This window comes from Magallana gigas, chromosome 2 (genome assembly GCF_963853765.1).
Source record: "Magallana gigas chromosome 2, xbMagGiga1.1, whole genome shotgun sequence".
Classification (NCBI taxonomy): Eukaryota; Metazoa; Mollusca; class Bivalvia; order Ostreida; family Ostreidae; genus Magallana; species Magallana gigas.
Genome location: NC_088854.1, coordinates 42195151 through 42219782, shown reverse-complemented (window position 1 = coordinate 42219782; position 24632 = coordinate 42195151). Strand labels below are relative to the sequence as shown.

General features: G+C 32.4%; 2 protein-coding genes across 5 annotated transcripts; one reads left to right on the top strand and one right to left on the bottom strand.

Annotated features, from left to right (window-relative positions):
* The first annotated feature begins 3215 nt into the window (after positions 1–3215).
* On the top strand, positions 3216–5771 carry LOC105318071 (transmembrane protein 41A). Of its 2 annotated transcripts, none has more exons than XM_011414969.4 (6): positions 3216–3367; positions 3596–3770; positions 4002–4158; positions 4631–4792; positions 4964–5102; positions 5523–5771. In XM_011414969.4, exons 2-6 carry the CDS (start codon positions 3667–3669, stop codon positions 5699–5701), a joined length of 741 nt encoding a protein of 246 aa, XP_011413271.3. In that variant the 5' UTR covers positions 3216–3367; positions 3596–3666; the 3' UTR covers positions 5702–5771. The 2 variants fall into 2 exon arrangements, with proteins under 2 accessions (XP_011413271.3, XP_011413272.3); XM_011414970.4 differs by having other exon boundaries at positions 3236–3475.
* A 6515-nt stretch (positions 5772–12286) lies between these two features.
* LOC105347549 (uncharacterized) lies at positions 12287–20909 on the bottom strand. 3 transcript variants are annotated; one of them, XM_020075025.3, is made up of 6 exons: positions 20627–20909; positions 17055–18598; positions 16541–16774; positions 16188–16406; positions 15302–15489; positions 12287–15182 (listed from the first exon to the last, which is right to left on the bottom strand). In XM_020075025.3, exons 1-5 carry the CDS (start codon positions 20649–20651, stop codon positions 15304–15306), a joined length of 2208 nt encoding a protein of 735 aa, XP_019930584.3. In that variant the 5' UTR covers positions 20652–20909; the 3' UTR covers positions 12287–15182; positions 15302–15303. The 3 variants fall into 3 exon arrangements, with proteins under 3 accessions (XP_019930584.3, XP_065932776.1, XP_065932778.1); XM_066076704.1 differs by lacking the exon at positions 20627–20909 and adding an exon at positions 20007–20197; XM_066076706.1 differs by lacking the exon at positions 20627–20909 and adding an exon at positions 19960–20080.
* Between the last annotated feature and the right edge of the window lie 3723 nt (positions 20910–24632).

Sequence of the window (24632 nt, the reverse complement as noted above, 5' to 3'; positions counted from 1 at the left end):
CCTTTTTATGGGACCATGTAAGAAATTGAATTGAAAATAAGGAAATAAACAGCGATATTAAAGTTAAAAGTATACTCCCCCCCCCCCCCCCCCCATGGTTTAGGATTTTCAGGATTTTGTAAAATCCTTTTTTTTTTGCTTGTCAAGATTTTTTTTGATGAGTCTGTCGTCTGCCCCCCCCCCCCCCGCGCCCCCCCCCCCCCCACCCCCCCCCCCCCCCACCTTTCAAAAAAGATGCTACAGTACAGGCAACGCGGATCCCGTATTGGCCCGCGTTACCGTCACGGTATTTTTATCGTTCCCGCGATACACCATCGCGGTTTTTGATCGCGGTATGGATTGCGACCGTGATGACACCGCGACGGTGTGATTTGCCGTTATTCCTGCTGCTGCTTGTTGTTGTTACTTTACCTGTACTGTACATTACAGGCAATGCAGGTCGCGTAAATCCACGTCAAATATGCGACTTCAGATTTAAGCATAACAGCTGCATTGTAAATAAATTGTGGTCCATATTATTATAAAATTAATAAATTATATTTATGAAATAGAATTTCATGACATCGGAAACTACATTCGAATTACAACATAAAATGATTATTATGCTGTTTAATTTTGTGATGTGTAAATAAGAACACATATCTTTGTATTTGACGTGCTTATTTCAGTTATTATTTCTATTATAGTTGATAATCCTGTTTTATAACAATCTTAAAATTAAATATTTTCATAAGATGAACTCGTATCAATGCAGAGCAATTTCATCTTCTCATTTTATAAGTTTACACGCATAGCGCCGTAAACTGTCAATACATGACTTGTGTATGTTTTAAATTGAGAAATGAACAAATGTTGGGAATCAACTAAGAGATCTATTTTTCCATTCAATAATAAAATTATCATTCATATATAGAGTTGGTACTGCGTTAAAGCACATTGAATCATAACGTGTATCAGTATGCGTTTCCTGTGTATACATATAAAGTTTAAGTCACGATCATTTTCTGTGTATACATGTAGTGATTAACAAACTCAGGGTAGAAAACGACATGCCCTTGAGGGTTTTCACACCTATTCACGACAAAAGAAAAAGTCTATATCGCGTACGGCTTCGTCTAATCGCAGAACACCTTACAAGAGAGAGAGAGAGAGAGAGAGAGAGAGAGAGAGAGAGAGAGAGAGAGAGAGATACGTTTAGGCGTAATTTAACGTACACTTATGTGAAATATACTAATATCCAATACTAAATATTCATAAAATTAGTATTCATAAAAGAATATGGTACACTACATGATTGAATCCATCATGCAATTTCAGATTTGAGTCCACGTGCTGCACCTGTCAATCAAATCAACCCGCTAGCTCTACCACGTGTTTCCTCCATGATAAAGTTTCGTTCTATTAGTTTTATTTTTAATAGAGAAAAAAAAAGAAGTATGTTTAACAGTTTTAAGTTTTTTTTACAATGTTCGTGATGCATGATATACTGTGTTTGGAAAGTTTAATTCGTTGTGTTTTTTCTCTATCTCTCGTTTAATTTATAATGGAGGTTTTTTGCGGGAAGGAACATCTTCAACACTTTTAGCGGTTAAAGAACGCAGTAAAATAAATCAATTAGTTGATATAACTATTAGTAAAATTGTTTGATATGCATGTAGAATTCTTCTTGGTCAATCGTTACACAGATTATCTACCTGCCTCATTCCTGTGTATTCTGTGCGTTCAAGCGTAGAGTGATTTCCTGTCAGTGCGACGGTTTCACACCTTTGTGTAAAACAATTGGGACTGAAGTCAAATAATGTTAACTTCGACAGTCTTAAAGCGGTTGGGGGGGGGGGGGGGTGGGGAGGATAAGGTTACGATAACGGGATACGGGTTTGCATATTTGTAGTAGCTTTATATTCAATAAGATTACATGTACATGCCCACATAAAATGATATCAATACACTTACTGAAATGTTTAAATGTTTTTTTATCGGCATGAAATGCAAACAGTTAAGAACAGTTTAACAACATTTCCTTCTCAAAATTTTTTATCTAGTTATTCTGTTAAGAGAGAGAGAGGGGGGGGGGGGGGGGGGGCTCGGTCGCGAGCGAACGCTAACCTCCGTCACGGCGGGTAGCTGGTACACCATCACGACACCATGACATGGGATACCCACAATATCTTTCGATTACATAATTTTATGCAACTCTGGGTATCTCTAAGGCTCCTTACTCTCTCAGTCAGACTGACTCTATAAGAACACACGGCTTCGCACTTAAAGATTGTCGTCGCAAACGTAACGCACTTGAAAGTGGGAATCCTCGCGCAGTGACAAACGACGAGCCATACATGTACCTAAAGTAACGCAACACAAATTCAATAAAACGTGAATTCACAAAAAAAGTTCTTTACACGTAAAAGACCTTGTAAGAAATGAACGGAACATGCTAAAAATACCGGGTTGGTAATTTTATAGGAAGCCCTAATTTTTAATCACTTGCTCATCATTAGTTGACACGCATGGACTTCAAAACAAACAATACAAATGTAGGCGGACCAATTAATTGTTAAGAAAACACAATCACACTGCGTACACATTTATAATTGTATTGGCAATTAAAATCATTTCATGATAATTTTTAATTTAACGACCTTCTTAAAATATGATAATGGATTCGAAAATATTTTATTTGCAATTGCTGCACAAGTATTAAATTAAATACTTTTATAATTTATTTAATAGCTATGAAATAAAAAAAATAGTAAAAAAGACTCCAAGTATTTCGATTATAATCTCTGTCAAAATCGGGTTAAATATCGTCATTAAATATAAAGAAACATTCAATTTATTTGTCATTCGGGGAGATAACTCCCGCTTGTATACGATACTTTTCCATCGATAATTTTACCGTGGCGGGGACAGGTAGATGATGAGTTTACCGTGATGGGAACGCGGTATACCTGTCTCACCTGGCCGATCACCTCGATGTGTTTATACCGTGACGGGGCGCGGGAAACACGGGATCCGCGTTGCCTGTACTGTACGTTCCTGATCATGACCGACTTGTACTAAAATATAATCGATTTATTTACAGTATTAGAGACTCTGGACAAAACAAGATATATTTATAAACAATATCAAAGAAAATGATATGACTAAGTCTAACGTAATAAAAGATGAAAGATGAGGGGGGGGGGGGGTACATGAATTAACTTGCGGGCTCGAGGTTCCGTATCAATAGTCATGTGACCTTCATGCACAGACGATGTAAACAAAGTTGAAAGTACACGAATGCAGAATGAATTGAACGATATTACATAATTACTTCCTTTTCTTAACTTGATGATACCCAAAACATTTGCAAGATTGCCTTATTAGGGTATGTAACTGTTAATGTCCTTGATCGGTTTTGACGAAAACAGAGAAAAGAACGACGAAAAGAAACTGCACTAATTAACCGTCAAAGTTTGACTCGAACGGGTGAAAGGTGATTGATCGTGCATGATGACGTGTTTGTTTTGTACACATTAGCGTGGTATCGGATGTTTAATATTGAAAGGTTGAAAATTCTACGAGATCATTCACAAACAACTCCTGTTTATTTCAGATTTGTTCATGCATCATCTTTGTACAGAAAATACGTTAATAGTAGAATTTATTTGATATACCTTCTCCACCATGGAACCTATTATATGGATTCCAGTTATTTTGGCTGGAATGAGCACATGGCTGTATGTATTGTCAACCAATATACCAGAGTTAGCAGCAAACAGTACTCTTAAGTAAGTTGTTAATTTTGAAATTTTTTTTACACATGTAATATCAAGCTGCATTGATACATTGCCGGAGAAAATCTGCATTAGCATTACGTTATTTATACTATAAAGGAAAAAAAACGAACTCTATAGAGGTACATGCTGAAGAAGTGATTATCATTACAATAAATATGTCCTTGGTCTAATTAGGTAATGTTTGTAAAAATTATTATTGCATGATTTTTTTATTCCTAACAGAGGTGAACTGAAGTTCCCTACATCATTAGAGGACATCAAATCTGTTTCGGACCTGTTGATGATGTACAAAGACGAACATTTTCTGTATGTGCTCGTGTTATTCTGCAGTGCCTATATCTACAAACAAACATTTGCAATTCCTGGTTCAGTTTTCATGGTAAGAACATGTATAATGATTATTTTAATTGATCTATCTCTGTTGTAATCCCAGTAGGTAATTCAAAAGTACACTGAAACTCTTGAAATATACCGGTAGGTGGTTTCAGATTTTATTGTAAATTTCTGAACTATTCTGTTCAATACTACTATACATGTACGTTTCATCTCTTTTATCAACAAGTTCCTAAATGTAACCCAGCATTGCAAAACACATTTCATTCTATCATCATCGCTAGCCAAAGGTTTACAATCCACTCTGCTTCTCTACATACCTTGGCAGATTTAGCCGACAAAATTGAAACTTGTAGAGAAGAAGAGTGGATCGTAAACCCTTGGCTAGCAAAGATTGCATTCTGTATGTTGAATATTATTATTAACAAAGGGAATAGTGACTTTCATGGGCTATATTTACAGTACGTGCTTGTAATTATCATTTCTTATACCACTAAAGCATTTGATGAATTTTGTAGAACCTTTTGGCTGGTGCCCTGTTTGGAGTGTGGAAATCTTTCCCTCTGGTTTGTTTCCTGACTGCTACAGGGGCCACGTGTTGCTACAATCTGTCAAAATACTTTGGCAAACAATACGTTATCCGTTACTTTCCAGAAAAAGTCAAATTCATGCAAGAAAAGGTAATTAAAACTCCCTCAAAATAAAAAAAAAACAGCATTACTGAATATGGTTTTCTGCACTTAAACATGGAAAGGTTTTAACAATTACAATCTCGAAAAAGCAATGCGTGTTTCATTTACCATAACAGTTTCCAAATCTAAACTGAGAGTATATATATGATCCATTTTCAGGTGGAAAACAACTATGACAGTTTGTTCTTCTTCCTCTTGTTCCTGAGATTTTTCCCAATGTCGCCAAACTGGTTTTTAAATGTATCATCTCCAATACTCAATATTCCGGTGCATATGTTCTTTTTCTCAGTGTTCATTGGTAAGTCTTTATATCTTTATTTTTTTTTTGATGCCAGCATAAAGAAATATCCTTTTAAGATAATAATTACACATTAATTGCGTGATTCCGAGGGAGATATGAAGATTAATTCCCCTAGTGAAAATCATATTTCGGGAGGGCAACTCCAGTGGGAAATATGATAATTTTCACTTGGGGAATAAATCTTTATACCTCCCTCGCAATCATGCAATAAATTTTTTATTATACCGAACAACAGGTATAATTTATTCCTTTATACGTAACTATATATTGTTGCATAACCAATCAAAAAACAAAATACATGAGTAATTCAGCTTAATTACTTCCAAAAAAAAATATCTTTTTAACATGAATGAATTAAGTCCTTCCCAATTTGATACATTGTAATAGATTTTTATGAATCTTCTTTTTTTTTAACAGGTTTGATGCCCTATAATTTTATATGTGTCCAGACCGGTAGCATGTTGTCTCAGATCTCTAGTATGGAGGATGTGTTTACATCAGGGACCCTTCTTAAGTTGGCAGCCATTGCTCTGGTAGCCCTTGTGCCAAGTTTAATCATGAAAAAACTAAAGAACAACAAACTCAAAGCAGTGTGAACAAAATTGATAATACTGTGCAAAAACTGTGTTAAAACTTTTATTGCAAATTAATAAAATTTGAAGTTGATCAAGATATTTTATATCAAGTGAATTGTGGCCACATTGTTTAAGAGTTATCTCTCCTTTGTCATTTGTCTAATAATGCCATGATCACATGATGTATTTCATGTGTAAGCCTCGTACACAAAACAGAATATAGCAAAATTAATCCATATAAACATACAATCATGTATTGAATTATGAAGTAAGGTATAAGTTTTATCCCATTTTGAGAAGATCCCAGTAATATTTTGTCTCCAGAGAGTCCTCCATTAGGATCAAATTTTACGAAGAAGCACACATACCGGTACACTTGTTGTAATTTGCATACCGGTATGAGACTATTTTTGTGATATATTTGCGCTCTTACTTACATGTAATATTAGTTATACGAATGTGAATGAAAAATCTCCATTAAAAATTGTAGGCGCCAATAATTACTGTATATACATGTACATACTTCATGTGCATGTGTTACATTGACGAGGGTGTACTGAGTAGAATATACATGTGTCAACGACGTAGAAAATATGTCTCACGTGTGCTTGCATGATCTTATCATGATTGAGAGACATTGGATGCTCATATAAAGTCAGACAGCTTGAAAGGGTGTCTGGTATTATAAATAAGCCCAAGGGTCAAAGTGGTTCATATAAGATGATTTATATGAATACAAACTTTTATATATATTTATAAATATTTTTTGATTATTAAAACAGGCATCAAATATTAGGTTTCCCGGTCTCTGACAGACATAAGCTTTCAAATTATTTACTTATTCATTTGGTGCGGAACAATTCCCTCGTGCAGGATGCTCTGTGGTCAACAAATTAACCGTCAGATCTTTTTAAAATTTTGAAATATGGTTTGTTTATGTTTAACAAAGCATTAAATTTGTACACTTTCCTACATTTTTATATATAGGACGCCTTATTCTAAAGGAGATCAATACAGTCCAAAAATGGCCCCGAACATCAAGCCTTCTTCAGTAAAAAGTTCAGATAGCCGTGCCTGAGTTTCTGGCTGTTTGAGCGATTTGAAGCTTATTTCGCGCTGCCATGCACAGTTTGAAGTAATCGTATTAGCATGTCTATCACTTGGAAGTACTGGAATGGTTATTTTTCTGAAAGTCCGAATGGCCAAATAAAATGTTTTTGTTTTAATTAAAAATACTCTGTCCAAAGATATCATCGATTCACATTTAGCTTCATTACACAATACGAGGGTTAAGACGATGTTCATTTAAAAGTAGGAAAATTTCCACGAGTTCTTTTAATTGCACTCTCTAACTTTACAGGTTTCAATACATGGCTTAAAATTTTGATGGCTATGGGGATTTTGTATTCAACAGACCAGGATGATAACGTAAAAAAATTGTGCGAGGCATTCCGAGTGACTTCCGAATAGAGAAAAGATGTCAACATTCCCTATTATAAATCTTCTTAAGAAAAGATAGGGTATCAGTTTTCGTTCTAAAACTGAAATTTTCACTTCAACATTCAAAATGTAAACAAAAGCTTTGTTTACATAGCAAAAAATTGTAAGCTCAGTAACTCGCTTAAATAACTCAACGAATGACACTCAAATTTTAGTTGCCTGTTAAAATGCATTACTGAAGCATTGTAAACATTAAAATCGGTAAGATAATTTTATACCGAAATCGTGACCATGCCCCTTTAAAGTCAGGCGACACGTTTCTCTAAATTTTATATAACTTTTCCATGAATTTGTTATTCATTTGATTTACTACTACTTTGACAAGCTTGCAAAACAACCAGGCTAGCTTGAGCTTGGTTGCAAAACATTAGGGTATCTTGCCGGGAATTTGTGTGCACGATACTAGAGTACACATTTTATCATATAATCTGTTTGAAAATACACTTTAATTGCTGATATAATTTTTTTGGTATATATAATTTTGATCATTTTAAAAATGATAATATTAATTACAATTTATCATATTTTTATTGAGAAAAAAAAACTGTCGTATGCTATTATTTTGACTTGCGCTATTTGAACTACGCGGAGGAACAAACTGAAAGTAATCTTTTGAACGTCATAACGGAAAGTTGTCAGACAGACATTGTCTTTTATGTAATTTAAAAGCAATGCGTGAAAAATAGTTATTCATAACTAGACTTTGACCCGTGCGTGCACGGGTTGACATTACATGTGAAATCAGTCATTTACGAAATAGACACATCAACCACCGTATTGTTCACATTTACATAACCAAACTTTCAGCGTACAATAATGCTATTTATTTCACTCTGCTTAGTTAGAATAATCTACCTGTGTGTCGGGTCAGGCCTTCACAACAGTTAAAATGCCTCCCATAAACCCGTAATGTAGCCAAAAAAATAAATGACGTTGCATTGAAAATAACAGTTTATCTATTCATAACAAATCATTTTGAGGCTTTAAATACCTTTCATACAAAACTTTGATTCATATTATGAAGAATTAAGCACTTTTCTCCAATTCGAATTGTTATACTTTCATGTTAAATACTGAAATCTGATTGGTTAAGACGAAGTTCATAATCCGTTCTATTACCCTCAGCGTTAGCAACGCACATACAGTGTAGCAACGGGTAACATTACAAATTGTTACATGCGGAAAAATTATGCGCGTACGGTTCGCTGTAGAATTCACGTTATTCCTAAATAAAAGCAGAATTTTATTTTAAAAATTACTGAAGACATTCAGTGTAACAAAATAAGTAGTGCCTGTTTGGGAGGATAACAGTGGAAATTGACACCCCTCGAAAACCATTGTCAACCTCCGCTTCGCGTCGGTTGACAATGGTTTTCTCGGGGTGTCATTTTCCACTGTTACCCTCCCAAACAGGCACTATTTATATATTAATGTAGTAGAGTGAAATTTTATAGGTTTTTAATATTTTAATTTCAGAATATTGATTTCTTCATTATTATTGACATGTTCTAATCAATTTGTTACTTTTCAGGAATTTTACTATTGCAGACTTCAATTTATTTAATTACATAACAGAAAATGATTTATCAGTGGTGAATAAATAAATTATTTAGTTGAATTAATTTAAATTGATATTTTGTGTTTGTTTTTATTTACATTGGTTACTCCTCTTTGGAGTACACCTTGTAGTTTCTATTTATAGCATATATTTGAGTGGTCACTTAGATCTGGTCATGTGATTGGTTTATAGGGGTACTTATATTTGTTCATTCTAACTCCTGAATTTCATGCTAAGAGGCTAGCCATGCAGTTTTAACTGCCATATTAGAATTTTGAAGTTGTTCTATATTTTATTCATCTTTGAAGTATTTTCCTGCACCTAAAAGGTTAATTCTTTTAGTGTATTACAGTGTAATTGGGTTTACAATTTCTTTAATTATTTATTTATCTATTTCCACTTCTTTTCCCACTTTGAATGAATGTTGGAATGTTTAAGATAGAATGAGAGGAGAGTGAATGGGGCTTATGTGAGTTTATATTTGTATGAATGCAGTCAGTAATTAAAGTAATAATCTTCAAATTAAGTTTATCATGTGTAAATAATTGTGTTTTTCTTAATAAGTTTAAAAGCTAGGAGAAAGAGTGTGAGTGCATTATAATTATAAATTTTACAGTTTTATAATGCTTAAATATAAATATCCATATATGTCAAAATCATATTTCTTTCACATTTAGTTTTGACATACACTTACACGACCTACATGTAACTGGTAGAAGTTTCAATGACCTTTGCACCTCATGGGAGGTATGATATGCTATTATATGTATATATGATATGTTTGTTTATATGAATATATTTTCGTCTCAATGTTGAAAAATATATTAATTGAACAGAACTATTGCTACATTTGAAATGATGTTGTGGAAGGAATTTGAGTTTATATGCATAACTTGGTTATATGTTTTATTCATGTAGTTCAATGGATTTGCATGAGTTATTTGTTATTTTAAATTTATTCAGTTTGTGTTAAACAGAAACTTTATTTGAGTTAAGCATAATTATAATAAGCTAATAAAAAAGTTTATTGTTAATTTGAATTTGCGTTTAAACTTTGGAAAATTGTTTGGTTTAATTTTATTATAATTTCAATACAAGGTCATGCGTGCAGAATTTGCATCAAGAGTTATCGTTCTTGTATTTATTGTATTTTATTATATTCCAGGTTCGGGGAATTTTATTCTGTAATATTTGCCATACACAAATAAACCTACAATAACCCATCGACTGGATTTCCTGTCTTATTCCACTCGGTTTCATTAAGACACCATGCGGACATTCGGAACTCTCGTAATTTTTCAAATTAAATGCACTGAGTTGGAGTTATCTCCCGTATTTCCTTTGATGAACAGAATATATGACAAATTTTCAATGAAAATTTACACGTATTCGTATATAATCGTTTCTGAGTTTATCCATGCAAATGTGATATTGTGGAAACATAAGCTAAAGACCTCCCGTGATTTAGCGTGAATGTCATACGCATGCGCAAGATGGTAAAATCCAAAAAAATTCAGATTTCTGTATTTTTTAAACAAACCTTCATTGATTATTAATTAGCGAAGCTTGATTGAAAAAAAATAAAAATCAAATTAGTAATCTTCAAGTAACAATGGATGTTCAAAACACGCTGTGCAGTGTTCAGTCAACTTCAGTGGTCACTTTTAGATGAAAAGAGGTACCTTGACATACACTTATTCCCTCGTTGGAACATTCATAGCTAATTTGTTAAATGATTTTCAAAACGTTTTTCACATACTTTGTACAAGATTACTTTAATATTCAATATTTAAAATACTCTTTTATTTTCTTGTAAAACATTAAGCTTGTTATAGATAAATAAAACTGTGGCGGATAATTATGACAGTGCCAAAGTGGCATTTTTTGCACCCGTCTGAGTAGCTTGAATGTATCGAATTTCAAATATGCTATATGAAAGACCGTTGCTTAAAGAGTTTTTAACTACCTTTATTATCTAATTGACCGTATCTCACCTGTCAGGTGAGATATCTATCTTTATAAAATAATTTCTTACAGGAAAATAATTTTTACCATAGGAAAAGCATATTTCCCATTGGGTATAAAATATTTTAAACTTTTATAGGCTTAGAATAAAACTCCCATAGGATTTTATAATCATATAGGAACTCTTAATTTCCTTTAGGAAAATACCTGTCTGAATCAAATTCCTGCAGGAAATATTTTTCTCCTATAGAAAATATATTCCGTCGCCTTTGGGAATAATTATTTTCCAATAGCATATTTATTTTTAAAGGTAAATATCATGTCAGGTAAGACACACTAAAACACACAGTTTATATACTCTCTAGACAATGGTCTATCATTTGGGATCAATGGATTTTTACAAAACCGTATCCTGGCATCCGACACAATTTTAAACAAATATGTTAGTTTAAATAATTATGTTAACATAAAAATCAGGTATCTATAAGTAGACGCTATGTTTTATTGTGTTCGTATACATTAATATGAATTTAAATTCATTAACAATATTCCCCTTTTAAACCGATTGTAGTTGAAACAGAAATTGGACTGGAGACTGAAATCTACTCGATCCTTTTAAAAGACTTGTCTGCGAATTTTTTACTTTATAATCTGTAGATGCCGCATTTAACGCTATTTTAATCTTTTGGAACCCAGACCAAAATATTTTTTTTCAGCTTGACAAGCCGTTTCATCAATGTAATCGATACTTTCTATTTATATCTAATAGCTGCAGAACTGTAGCTCAGCGAACAATTTTGGTAGACAGACCGTTAAGATACAGTTCCATCCATACAAAAAACTGTATAATATTAATTATTGCGCACAAACGGTTGCGCAAGGTTTTGGACTTATTAAACTAATTTAGTAATATATACTGTAAAAATATGAAAATAATTTTACTACCGATTTCCTCTTTTCTTGCCTCAAATGTTTTCCTGAACACCCAGACTGACATAGGAAAGAAAAGTATTGGCCTTTACAAAAAAATTGATTATTGATAATCAAAATTTGTAGTTGTCATGTACAAATTTTGATTATCAATAATCTAAATTTTTGAAAAGAACAGTATGTTAATTCACTTTGGGATCAGGAGTCCCTATTTTTACCTGTTAACACACTACACCGTTTTACATTACGAGGATGATGACGGTGTTAAAAAGATATTCAAAGGCAGGTGAAGTAATGACATCTAAAGAAATATGTCTCAGTGATGTTTTCAAATTGGTAAGAAAATATCTAGTACAAATTTGAGGTTGATCTGATTCCCAATTTGTTGACAACCATTTTAATTCAAGTTGCTATTAAAAAGTAATTTTGACAGAGTTCGAATTGGTTGATGGTTTTTTTATGTAAGAATGAAGTGGACTTTTCTTGGATTTTTTTTTTATCGATTTAAACATAAGCTACTCTGAGAACACTAAGTCCGCGGACTTTTAGGGTTTGACCTCACACTTCCAAGAAATTGTTGTTGCTGTTGTCATGTTAATCACATCCAGTCATTAGCTGGGTTTTTTTCACATGCAACGTTCTGATTAAAGCAATATGAGCTGCAATTTTCATGTTGAAATTTTTTTAAAAGAAAATGTTATTTTCTACTAAAATGACAAAAAGTATCATAGTTTTTAAATTTCTGTTAGCTCTGTTTTTGTGGGAAAAGCCATTAAGAAGTCTTAATTGGAGCAAAATTGAATTTTTGTCGTCCTGTACAAAAATTGATCTGCTATATATTCCTTATAAGTGAAATCTCTCTCCAGACAAAAACTAATGATTTTTAGAAATCTTATTTATCATGAAAGTTTAAGTTACAGGCAGACTTATCACAATAGCAGGTTTTTGCAGCAAAATAAAATTCTGAAAAATACAGCTTATATTGCTTTAACGATAGCAATATTTTACGTATTTTACAAAAAAAAATTTTTAATTAAAAAATATTGATTAAATGATTCAGCAATAGGCCTAATTGTACATCTGAACATTTGTGTGCGTTTTCAATTATCATTACCAAAAATATTAGGGGTTGCATTTTTTTTTTACAACGCTAGTTATTTAACCTTTTATATCCACAGGAATTACCATTATCTAGACAAACAAACGTGTTGTTTTTAAAAGGATGTACGCCAACTCATTAAAACAGACTACAAAATAGTCAAGAGCTATTCATGTTTATTGTTTTTGAAATGTTAGCGAGTGTGAAAATCCTTATCGATTTTGAAATTTGTTTTATTAACAAGAAATCGTATTAATATTCACTGAACGAGTGCAAAAAGGCAGCAAGTTTAGTAAACAGCAGTACAAGTCAATGTACTTTTTATGAAATTTGGCAACAGAAAAAATTGAACACTTTTATAAAATATGTATCAAGAATGCTGGATGATATTTAGACCAATATAATTTCTTTGAAATAAAGAGCTCTTTATATAGGTATTAGGAATTACTAAATTTTGAATTAAAATCATTTGGAGTTTTGACTTTACCAAATCAGAGTTCACTGCCAAAAATATTAAGTACTTAATTAAAGCAGTATGAGCTGCAATTTTCATGCTGAATTTATTTTTTTACTAAAATGTTATTTTCTACTAAATTTACAAAAAATATCATAGTTTATTAATTTCTTTTGCCATATTTTTGTGGGAAAAGCCGTTGAGAAGCCATTATTTGAGCAAAATTGAATTATTGTTGTCTTGTACAAAAATTGATCTGCAATATATGCCTTAAAAGAGAAATCTTTCTTCTGACAAAAAATAATGTTTTTCCAAGTCTTATTTAATATCATAAAAGTTTAAGCTATATGCAGACTTATCTATCAGGAGGTTTTTGCAGCAAAATATAATTCTAAATGATATAGCTCCTATTGCTTTAAATTTTAAATCAAAATCATCTGGAGTTTTTGCCTTTACCAAATCACAGTTCATTGCCAAAAATATCAAGTACTCTAAGTAAACTTTTAACGTATATCTGATGAGTAATTTGTTTACAATCCAGCCTCTCAAAACATTTAAGAGTTAATAGAATGCATATGGTATGGATATCATTGAAATAATAGTTATAACAACAGATTCAACAAATATACACAAGAAAACACAAAGATGCAAAAATATATAAAACCCAATCACACAATATATCAGTCGCGAAAGGAGTAGTCACTTAGCACACTGCTTTTGTCTTGTTATTGATATCAAATTTGAAATTAAAGCTAAAACTAAATTTTGTCTGTACGTAGGTTCATAAGTTAATAACCAAGTCTGCTAGTGCTTTCTGAAGATAATCAATCGTTGCTTGCTAGTTGAAAAATTCAATGTAGAGAAACAAAAAGCTAGCAAAATTTATCACTGCATTACATACAACTAAAGCACTACAAGTATGCGCCATTATACATGTATATAACATTCGTTAACTTTCATTTTGTGTGTTTGTCCTTGTTTCTTTTTTTTCTCTGTCTTTCTTCACTTTCTCTGTAATTGCTGATTTGTATTGGTTAAATTAATTGTATTCATTTGAAATTATCTCAGTCATGAGGAAATAAAGTATGAATGAATGAATGAATCTGAGATAATCACTTAGCAACATGCGGGAAACGATTAGTTTAAATCATATGTATTTGCCAGAACAATCTGCATGTTTGTATATGATAATGATAACAATAATCACAATTATGTTAGAAAAAATAATCAAAATGATAATCAAAATCATTTAAATAAAATTAAAGAAAAATTATATGACCCTAAACACTATTTCGCCACTTCTTCTAGCTAGGTAACAGTTCTAAAATCGGGATCTCAATCCAAAAAAAAGGCTAAAATAAGAAAAAAAGATCTACTCAAGAAAGTTTTTAAGAAAAATAAATAAATAACGCATTAGTTACAGTATTTGTGAAATCGAATACAAACCTCGCTTTGCACAGATATCTTGACATAGCTAAATTGTAGTAGTTATAGGGAAGGATATACATAATAGTATAGAAGCTCATCTTCCAAAGATCATTTTGTATTTTTCTTGTAATATTTTCGTAAGTTCTATGACAGACACAGCGACATTGTCAACAAATACAATCTTCCTGTGGCTCGCATGCTGACTAACGTTTTTCATAATTAATTGTCACCTAATTGTTTTCGGATTTTTTTGCTTTTCCCGATTTCGACAAAGAACACATGGCGGTCAGCAGAGGATGCTCAGTCCTCCATGGCACCTTATCCTACCCCTAAATTTTTAGAAGTCTGTGTTTGCTTTGCTCCTGGTTTGTATTTCCCTTTGGACTTGTCATGTCATGATATGTCATTCTATCTTGATTTAGTAAAAAGAATTATATCACTTTTATATTTACACTAAACCTTTATATACGTTTTATTGACGCGAAAGATATCCATTATCGGTCACTTTGTTACGGCGATATCAGAAATGAACCATCCAAGCATCATTCTTCGGAGTTTGTTTCCTTACCTGAAACAAATCATATCATTTTTTTAAACTGTAATTTGAAACTAAATGTCTTTCATTTAGTATTTTTTTTTCAGTTTTATCATTTCCTTTAAAATTTCAAGCCCATATAACATAATTACATTTACTGCTGATCTTCTGTGGACAATGCTCTAAAGAGATCCTCCAACTCCTTCCTTGCATTGTCTACGTTTTGTTGGTTTTCTGCCACTATGGTAACGTTTCCAGCCGTGATACAACCCCTGGTCAGTGAGATGAGGGCTGTTGGGGACTCTCCACAACGACGATTCCCGTATTCTCGTCGGTAAGACTTAAACGATATGGGTTAAATACATTTCACTTTGATAAGTCAGCAATGAGAAAGGACACAGGTTTTAATAACTTAAAAAGTCAATTTCCAAAACATACTACCGTATACAGGGTTATTTTCACTCCGTGATTTTTTTAGCCATTTATACTTGCAAACTGTTTCGCCCAAATAATGGAATATATGATGTATGTAGATACTCCTTCTAATTAACACAATGATTTCAAAATTGTTTTGAATTAGCCCAGTCTTAAATTAACCCGCTGACCCGAGGGCAGCGAAACGGGCGAAAAAAAACGGGGAGAATATTTCCCTGCTTACAGTAAGTTTTTAGTTAATAAAAACTGATTATTCTTAAAACCAATTGTCTCTTCTGTTAAAAATGTAGACTTGGAAATGTCAATACCATCTATCTATCAGATAGTATTCATTTTGATAAAATTGATTTAAAAACTAGCATAGATTTTACTTTTTTTTGTTATCGAAATCATAGTTTCATTAACTGTTCGACATCGTAGAATAGGTTAAACAAGACATCACCAATACTTGAATTTTATGCTTGAAAATAAAAGTAAGTAAGTTTGTTTACTCCTAAGATATCACAATCAAAATTCCTGTTTTTGCTAAAAAAAATTATTGTACAGAAAGTATGTACAGTATACAATACTACGAAGTCAGTATTTGACTATTGATACATGTACCTCTTCTACAAGTCTACGTGCTCCTTGAAAGAGAACTATGCCAATTCTCTCTAGTAGCGGACTAGTATCAAGGAATTCCACGATGGCATCAAATAGTCCCTTGGCTGATGCAGCTCCGGAATAATCATAGACACCGGTACCCAGTGCTGGGAAGGATATGGATGTGTAACCATCCCTCACTGCTTTCTCCAAACACATCTTGGTCATTTTCCGTACTTCCTTTTATATTTTTTGATCCCGGAAATGAAAAAAAATTAAAATACATCTTTGATTAAACTAGCAAGATGAATTACTAACCTGAGTTCTGTATCAGACAAAAAGCAGTATGTGTGGATAGATCTTTAACAAGTTACCTCCTCTTGGTTTGATGGTGTTTCATGCAAACAAGCATGATACACAGCTTTGCATCGAAGATTTCCACTAGTTTCTGTTACAGCAATTTCACCATATTGCATACTGCCGCTTGTTTTCTGTATCAGTTTTTCCTGTAAACCAGAACCTCCTTTCTCAAATATGGCTCCAGCAACTGTCGATGATCCAACAGAGGAAGTAGTATTCTTGTGCACCGAGTTAACTATTACATCAACCTATAATCATGCAAGATAGATTCATGGATAGCTAGTACTGTTAACTCTAATATAACATTGACAAGAACAATAAAACAAACAAACAAACACACACACACCACGAATAACATATTATACTCGGTTGAATAATCTATAATTTTTTTTATTAATTTAAAGATGTTATTTTCCCCATTGACAGTAAGTTTATGCAATTCAAAAAAATCTTGTTGAAGTGTTTAATTTGGTTTTTTTTTTAAATTATAACTTCGACTTTTACCAAAAAAATCAAGTTGCAACCTACCTCTTCATTTGCTATGTTTCCAATTTTGATGGCAATCTTGCAATTGCTTTTAACATTAATAACACTGCGTGTCCTTTTCCCTACTTCTTGAAGTTTTCGTTTTGCTCCTGGGTTCGACAAATGATTCATAACTGCCTCCGACGCTGCGGTAAACGTTGTTCTATAGAATTTTCTATCATCAATTGTACTTTTTAACATTTCTTGACATGACTGAATACCAGTGTCTGTCCCTTGCAGATGAACTCCATCATCTTCCAGAGATATAGACATTAATTCATCTTTCCTTGATTCCATCATTTCCATTAATTCTTCTTTTTTCACACTTAGACACATTTGTTTTGTGTCTTCTCTACATTTCCATTCGATTATCTTTAAATGGATTTTCTCTTGAAGAAAGTCTTCTATAAAGATTTGTACTTGATCTTTGACATGTGGTACACAAGTGGCTACCAAATCGTTGCCAATGACTGATACTATGCTTTGTTTTTTGGTGTTAGTTTGAAGAACGATGTACTTGTTCTTTACCCATTCATCTGAAAGGAAAATAGTCTTCTCCATGTTGCTTAGATTTCGTTTGATTTCCACAAACAAGGCATTTTCTAGATAACTTCTGAAACTGTCTACCTTCTTTGTTACAGATGCAACGTAAAGCATACTTGTATCTTCGACAATCAGATAACAACAGTCTTGTCTGTCGATTTCACCCCGAAGATGACGAATAACCCTTTTTTCTTTCAACAACAAATCTTCGTTTTTATTGAGTTGCCTGCTCCAGAAATGTTTGTCATACGTCTCAAGTCGTTGCCGAACTCCTCGCATAGCGTTCACAACATCTTCTTTAAGCCCGCGAAAAATTGCACTGCAAGACCCATTTGTTTCTGAAAGGGCTGTGCCCTCTAAATCTATATCAACTGAAAACTTCCTCTTGATTTGAGAATAAGTGGTTTTTAAGTAAAGAAACTGCTCATCGCCTAGATTCATTGAATCTCTTATCACTTCATCGTGCAGAACAGAAGTCAAAATACCGTCTCTAAAACAAGCAATATCCTCATCGTGTCCAACGACTGACATCTTTGTATCAGAAAAGAAAATAGAGACTTTGTTTTCTAACCTATCTAAAAACATTTTAAACTTTGAATCGGCAAATGAAAATTTAATTTCTTCAAGACCATGTTCCTCTTTCTTCAAATGTTCCTGACAGTATTTTTGTATATTTTTGTATATTTCTTCTAGCTCTTCGATCCCGAGAGTCTTTTCTTTGAAAACAACCCTTGCAACGCTGACATTATCTGGAATCCTTTCCAAATTTATTTTTAAATTTTCAAGATATGTGTTTAGCGCAACGAGACATTTATTATCTGATAAAACATGTGACAGGAATTCAGGATCCAGGCACGTTTCTTCAACATTTTTATCCGGGATTTTTCCGTCAAGACTGAACTGTATTTTGGAGATAGGGGATGATTTACATGTTTGCGACCTTTCTTGTGAAGATGACGTTCTTGTAAATAGCGAGTCAGATATACTGGATCTGCTACTGTATCCTACAACACCATACTTTTCATTTCATTTCTAACATTATAATCTAAGTTATAAATGTTACAAGCATTTATATCAAATTACTTTGTGTTTCAACAGTTTTTCCTAGTTCTCTTAAATAACAGGTTCAAGTGAGTTTTTTCTGATCATCTTTCTTGTTTTTTTACTTTTTATTATCCTCAAACCAGTTACCAATATCAACCAAACCTACTACAAATACTAAATTATGCAAAAGTATGGAGTCATGCACTTTTAAAATGTAAAATAATTGCCTCAACATTTCATAAGATTCTTGGCAACAATTACGAATGCATATGCATGTACCTATATATAGTCTTACAGCTAAGTGCATAGTATGAATAAGCAATAGAAATAAGCTTACGTGCATATTCTCTCACCTACCAGCACATTACTTAGTACTTAGAGCAGTTCAATCTATACTTTGAATTTAATTTTTGGCCTTTTTTTTAATCTATGAGCCATTGTTATTGACTCTTAATGTCTGTCTTAAAGCTAGCTTTCATTACAACTTTAGATAGTTAAAATCATGCGTTTCTAAATTTCATTTTATCACCACATGTTTTCATTGTGACTAACGCACGGTTTAGAATAACAACAGCTGCATACTTACTTATTTTTGCCCAAAACAAGCAAAAATGTAATACTTTATTTCTGTTAAAATAAGATACCCTTCTACCAAATTCGAAACGTGGCATCTCTCTTTTAAACATGGGTTATGAATTTATAATATGATAAAACATTTGCAGCTTTCACTTGAATTTTACATAAAATAATCGTCTCTTTTTCCTTTAAAGTGGATGCGTGAAGGTGGACCCAATGCTCGTACTAGTCGCTTTTTATACTCACTTGTTTAGAATTAAAGATATCATGTTTTAATTTATTAGATTGATTTAATGCTGAATTAATATCAAAGTCGATCTTGTTTCGTTTCTAAGGAGGCTGGATGGTTAACAAATTAACCATCAAATATACCTCAAATTTAGAAATTATGTTTTAAGCTGTAAACATTTATTACATTTTGTATAAAAAAGAGTCTTATACAAGTATATAAGCTTTAAATTTTGAGTATCATCCTATATCTTTAAATATAGCTCTTCCTCTTTAGAAAACCAATATAGTAAAAAAAAAATGGCTATCGAACCCTCATAAGTGTAGCAAGCTATTCAAGTTGTTATTTACTTTATTATACGTTTTATAACTTCATATTATTTTATTGGCATCACAGTTTTTTTGTATAATCTCAGTCTGAAGAAAATGTTACTGAATGCCTATTTACTTTCGTTTTAACTCTGATTGATATTCAATCAACTCAGTATTAAATTGATTCAATAATAACCATACAAACCTACAAGTGAAAATGACATTTTAAAACTAAACTCAACAAATGCCCACCGCTTTCACTTTTTTTGAAGTCCATCGATTCTTTCACACTTCGTAGGTTCAAAGGAATGATATCAAATTAACTCGTTCCCTTTGTAACTCGAACTCGTACTAAGGTAAACTGTAAACTTTATGAATCGAACCTCCTGAATTTTCGTGTAATTAAAATTCCTGTAAGATTCTCCGCCATATTTAAATAGCATAAATAATTAAAATGTAAACTAGAATTATAATAAATGAATAAGATACCACTAGTTTTAGAAAGGAAATGACATGAATATCATAATCAGATAACATATGCAATAAAACAAACAAAATGCTTTACAGAGTACCTTATAATCAACACAATATTATCGTTTGAACTTTATTCGACTATTGTCGTTGTTTATTCTATAATGATAATATATTATTTAAAAATTCAAATATTATTATTAATCACACATCTACAGAAAATTTATATCATGTTTGTATTGTTTTATGACAGAACATTAGAAAAATTTCAATTTTGCATATTGATACGAGTAACTAGTAAATCGGTAAAATCGAATGGCCATCAATTAATAACAATTTTACAATCGATTGCCGTCCTTAGTATTTTAGAAAAAAAATGTTAGTAGATGTAGAATACTTACCACTTGTTATTTCATCCAAATCCATTTCTTATATTCCTACTTCAGTTTCTGCATAAATATGTTTGACTAAGTCACATTTTATAAACAAGGACATATTTATCTGATAACAGTATTGTTTCGGTAAATACACACTCGTATTGCCTAGGGTCACTGTAAATATGTCCTGGCAAATTTTTTTTTCTGTTATAAGTGAATATATTTTCTTGAAAAAAAATCCTCCTGTACATATTGAAATGATTTTGTTTCAAAAACTTAAACACATACTTCATAGAGATAAAACTTGAATAACAATTGATATAATATACTGGAAAGCCCTTTGGGATTCACATGATTTAATCACGTGACCAACTGACCTCATAATCCATGATTTGTTTATAATATCTTTACTTATAAATAAATTAAGTCATTTCGCCAAAAAACTACAAAATGTCTGCACCAGAGTAACTGCTTACACATTTGGTATTTCAACACGTGTGATATGATGTTCGTAAGCTATAATTGAATTTTATCTTTAAAAAGATATTGAGAAATAAATTAAAAATCTACTTTCATTGCAATGTTTGTGCTTATTATATATGTTTGTATCTATGCAATGTGTATCGTTCCGATCCTCTCAAATTTTTTAACTGTATTCCACCTGTATCTTAAGCGACTGTGTAGTGCGCGGCCAGCGCGCTAGGTTCCGTTCGTTATCGAAAGCAAATTTTTTTGTCTTGCCTAGATAGCCGAGTAAGGAGCGCGGTGGCCGCTCACTGCTATGAGAATGGGATCCAGAGGTCGTGAGTTCAAGCCTCGGTCGGGGCGGAAGGTGGAGCTCCAACAATAGTGAATTTCTCTGTGCTTTATATGTCTATATCATTCACTAGGGGCAGGTACATGTCAATTTGAGAGTTATTGCAATATTTGTGCTTATTATATATATATATATATATATATATATATATATATATATATATATCAAATATATATATATATATATATATATATATATAACATTGCAAAAGGTTTGGGGGTTTTCTTAAAATCCACAAATTACTTTCTTTATTGTATCTTTTATCGACGAAATAATACTATGGGTGTCTATGCGCGAATTTTTGGATAAAAAGCATTTAGAGATATGAAGAAAATCAGTCTGAGAATGAAGCAACTACGTACAGCACACATTCCTTGAAAAAGGCACGTTATACCCTTAAAAGGTGTCCATAAGACATAAACAATCAGAAAATAGGATTTTTTGGATTATCTCCACTTTATTTTTTGTTTGCAACATAGGTTCGGTCGCACTTAAAAAGTTTCTAATCAGCTGCTAAAATTTTCAAAGGGAGCCATTCATGATGAGAAACTAAGAAAATAAGGCAATTCATTAATACAACTTTAGAGAGTTTACTTAAAGAAAAGAAAAACTCGAAAATAGATTTAATTTTCGGAAAAAGATTGTTAAAAAATTGTTAATATTTAACTTTTGAAGCCAATCGAAAAGAAAATATATGATGTAAATCATATTAACGATATGTGCCTAATGATATCAGAACACAATATATGTTCGATACTTTTTTAACCGAACCATACTCGAGTTCGCTCCACTCACTCCGATTTGTCCGTGGATTTACTTGCCGTTGATTTATTGTTTTTTCTACACTTTTTATCCATGTTAATAAATGTCTTCGTTCTGTTCTTTGTCATTCCTCTGTCTTTTTCGTGTGCATGCTCATGATGATATTGCTTTCTGGCAGGACTAATAGTTACGTTATAGTTTTATACAAACAGCCCCAAAATTATACGATAGAAGTGACAAACCTAATCTCTTAAGTTCATGATTTGAACAATCTTAAATTCGCCCTAACAACCCTTCCACACAAGTTACAGCTTTCAGACCAATTCGTTTTTAATAAGAGGAATTTTAAAAGACTTTTTCAATACATGTATATTTATATGTAAAATTTGGACCCTTCCCAAATTCAGGCCATTTCCAAACCCGAGGGTCATAATCTTAAATCAAAGTACTGAAGTACTGACGGGAGTTGATTTTATCGATTGTTATTGATTTTAAAATCAACGATATGTTATTTTTCATGGTAAGTAAACTCCTATAAGTATTTGAATTACGCACATTTTTATAATATGAATCCTACAGGAATTTCGTGAACGTCCAATATCAATCATGTTGTGTAATATTCAAAGAACTGTTCCATCAAACTACGTATGAGTAATCGAAATAGTTATGAGAAATTGTATGGATCCAAGCAAAATTGAACTCTAATCTCGTTCAACCAGACTCTCAGCTGTATCCGTTAATCTCCGACAAGCAAGAGAGACCCTATGCTTGTTGGAGATTTACAGAGCCAGCCGAGCGTCTGGTTGAACGAGACTATATTGAACTCTGGCGTAGGAATACATAAAATGTACGACTTCAAAAAATATCTAAATTGTTCGTACCATTTAAAATCTGACTATTTACAAGGTATCTATAAATGAGTTTCCTTGAAAAACAATGCTTAAGAACTCATTACATCGAATTTATTGATTAGAACTAAATGTTGTCAGTGGTGTTGATGTGTGCTTAGGTCCAAACACTGTTTCGCTTTCGGTTTGCCTGAGTAACTGCATAGGAGAATTGATTAAAAATCAACTCCCAAAAAGAACCTACACAACCTAAAGATGCTTTAACACATGTTTCAACTTTTCTTGCTCATTGGTTTTTGAGAACATTTTCATAGATTTTCTCTGTTAATTTCTACGTAAATATTCAACCCCCTTTCCCCTCACCGCTCCCTTGAATCATCATAATGATTTAAACGAACTTGTATTTACTTAAAGATGCTTAAGAAAAGATTAAGTATTCTTTGGCCAAATGGTTTTTGAAAAGATTTTTAACGATTTTTCTAAATTCATTTCTCTATAAATATATAAATCGATAAAATGATTCCCAGTGTGGCCCCATCCTACACATGGTGATCATGATTTAACTAACTTGAATCTACACTACCTGAGGATTGTACATTAAAGATACATCTTTCCCGTTTCTAGTCAAACTGTTTCTAAGAAAAAGTTTTTAAAAATATTTTTTGTATGTATTCCTGTAAAATATGTTGATCCATGTTGTGGCCCTACCTTACATGTACACATGGGGATCATAATTTGAGAAAATTAACTTGAATATACACTACCTGGGGGTGTTTCCACCTAAGTTACAGCTTTTATGGCCAAATGGTGTTTTAAGTTTTTTTTTAAATTTTTCTCCATTCATTCCAATGTAAAAAGAATCCCCAACTGAGGCCCCACCCAACCCCAGGAAATGATGATTTAAACAAACTCAAATTTACACTACCATACGATGCTTCCACACGTTTCAATTTTTCTGGCAAAATGGTTTAAGAGGAAATACCTGTCAATTTTCATTAATTCATGTTGTCTCCCATTTTAAAAGGGTGTTGTCCTTCATTTCAACATACTTGAATCTCCGTAACCCAATTATGCTTTGTGCTTTGCGTCAAGTTTCGTTGAAATTGGTCCCATAAACTTGGATCAGATAATAAAGAAATATGATCTGATTTTGATCATATTGGGTTCATTGATGTTTTCATGGTCTTATGGTGTGGACGTTTTGTGGATTCTTCATTGGTCGATTTTAACTTAAACAACATTGTAATCACAAACTCCGCGGACTTGCACGGGATAATCTCATACTTCCAAGCAGTTGTTGTTGCCATTTTACATACTTTTACAAACTTTTAACAGAATATGGATCAAATGATTCAGTGATCATAGATGTAAATACAAACAATAAATTGGGTAGTGCCAATCATCCTGACAAAAAATGAAAGGTTATTATTATATTTTCCCACATTGCTAGCTATATAACCCTTCATCCACAGGAGTCGTTCATTGTCTAAATAAACAAACACGCGGGTTTTTTTTTTCAAAAGGAGGTACAATATCTCAATTGAGTAGAGGACACAATATTTAACAGCTGTTTATATCTATCGTTTGTTTACACTTTAGCAGG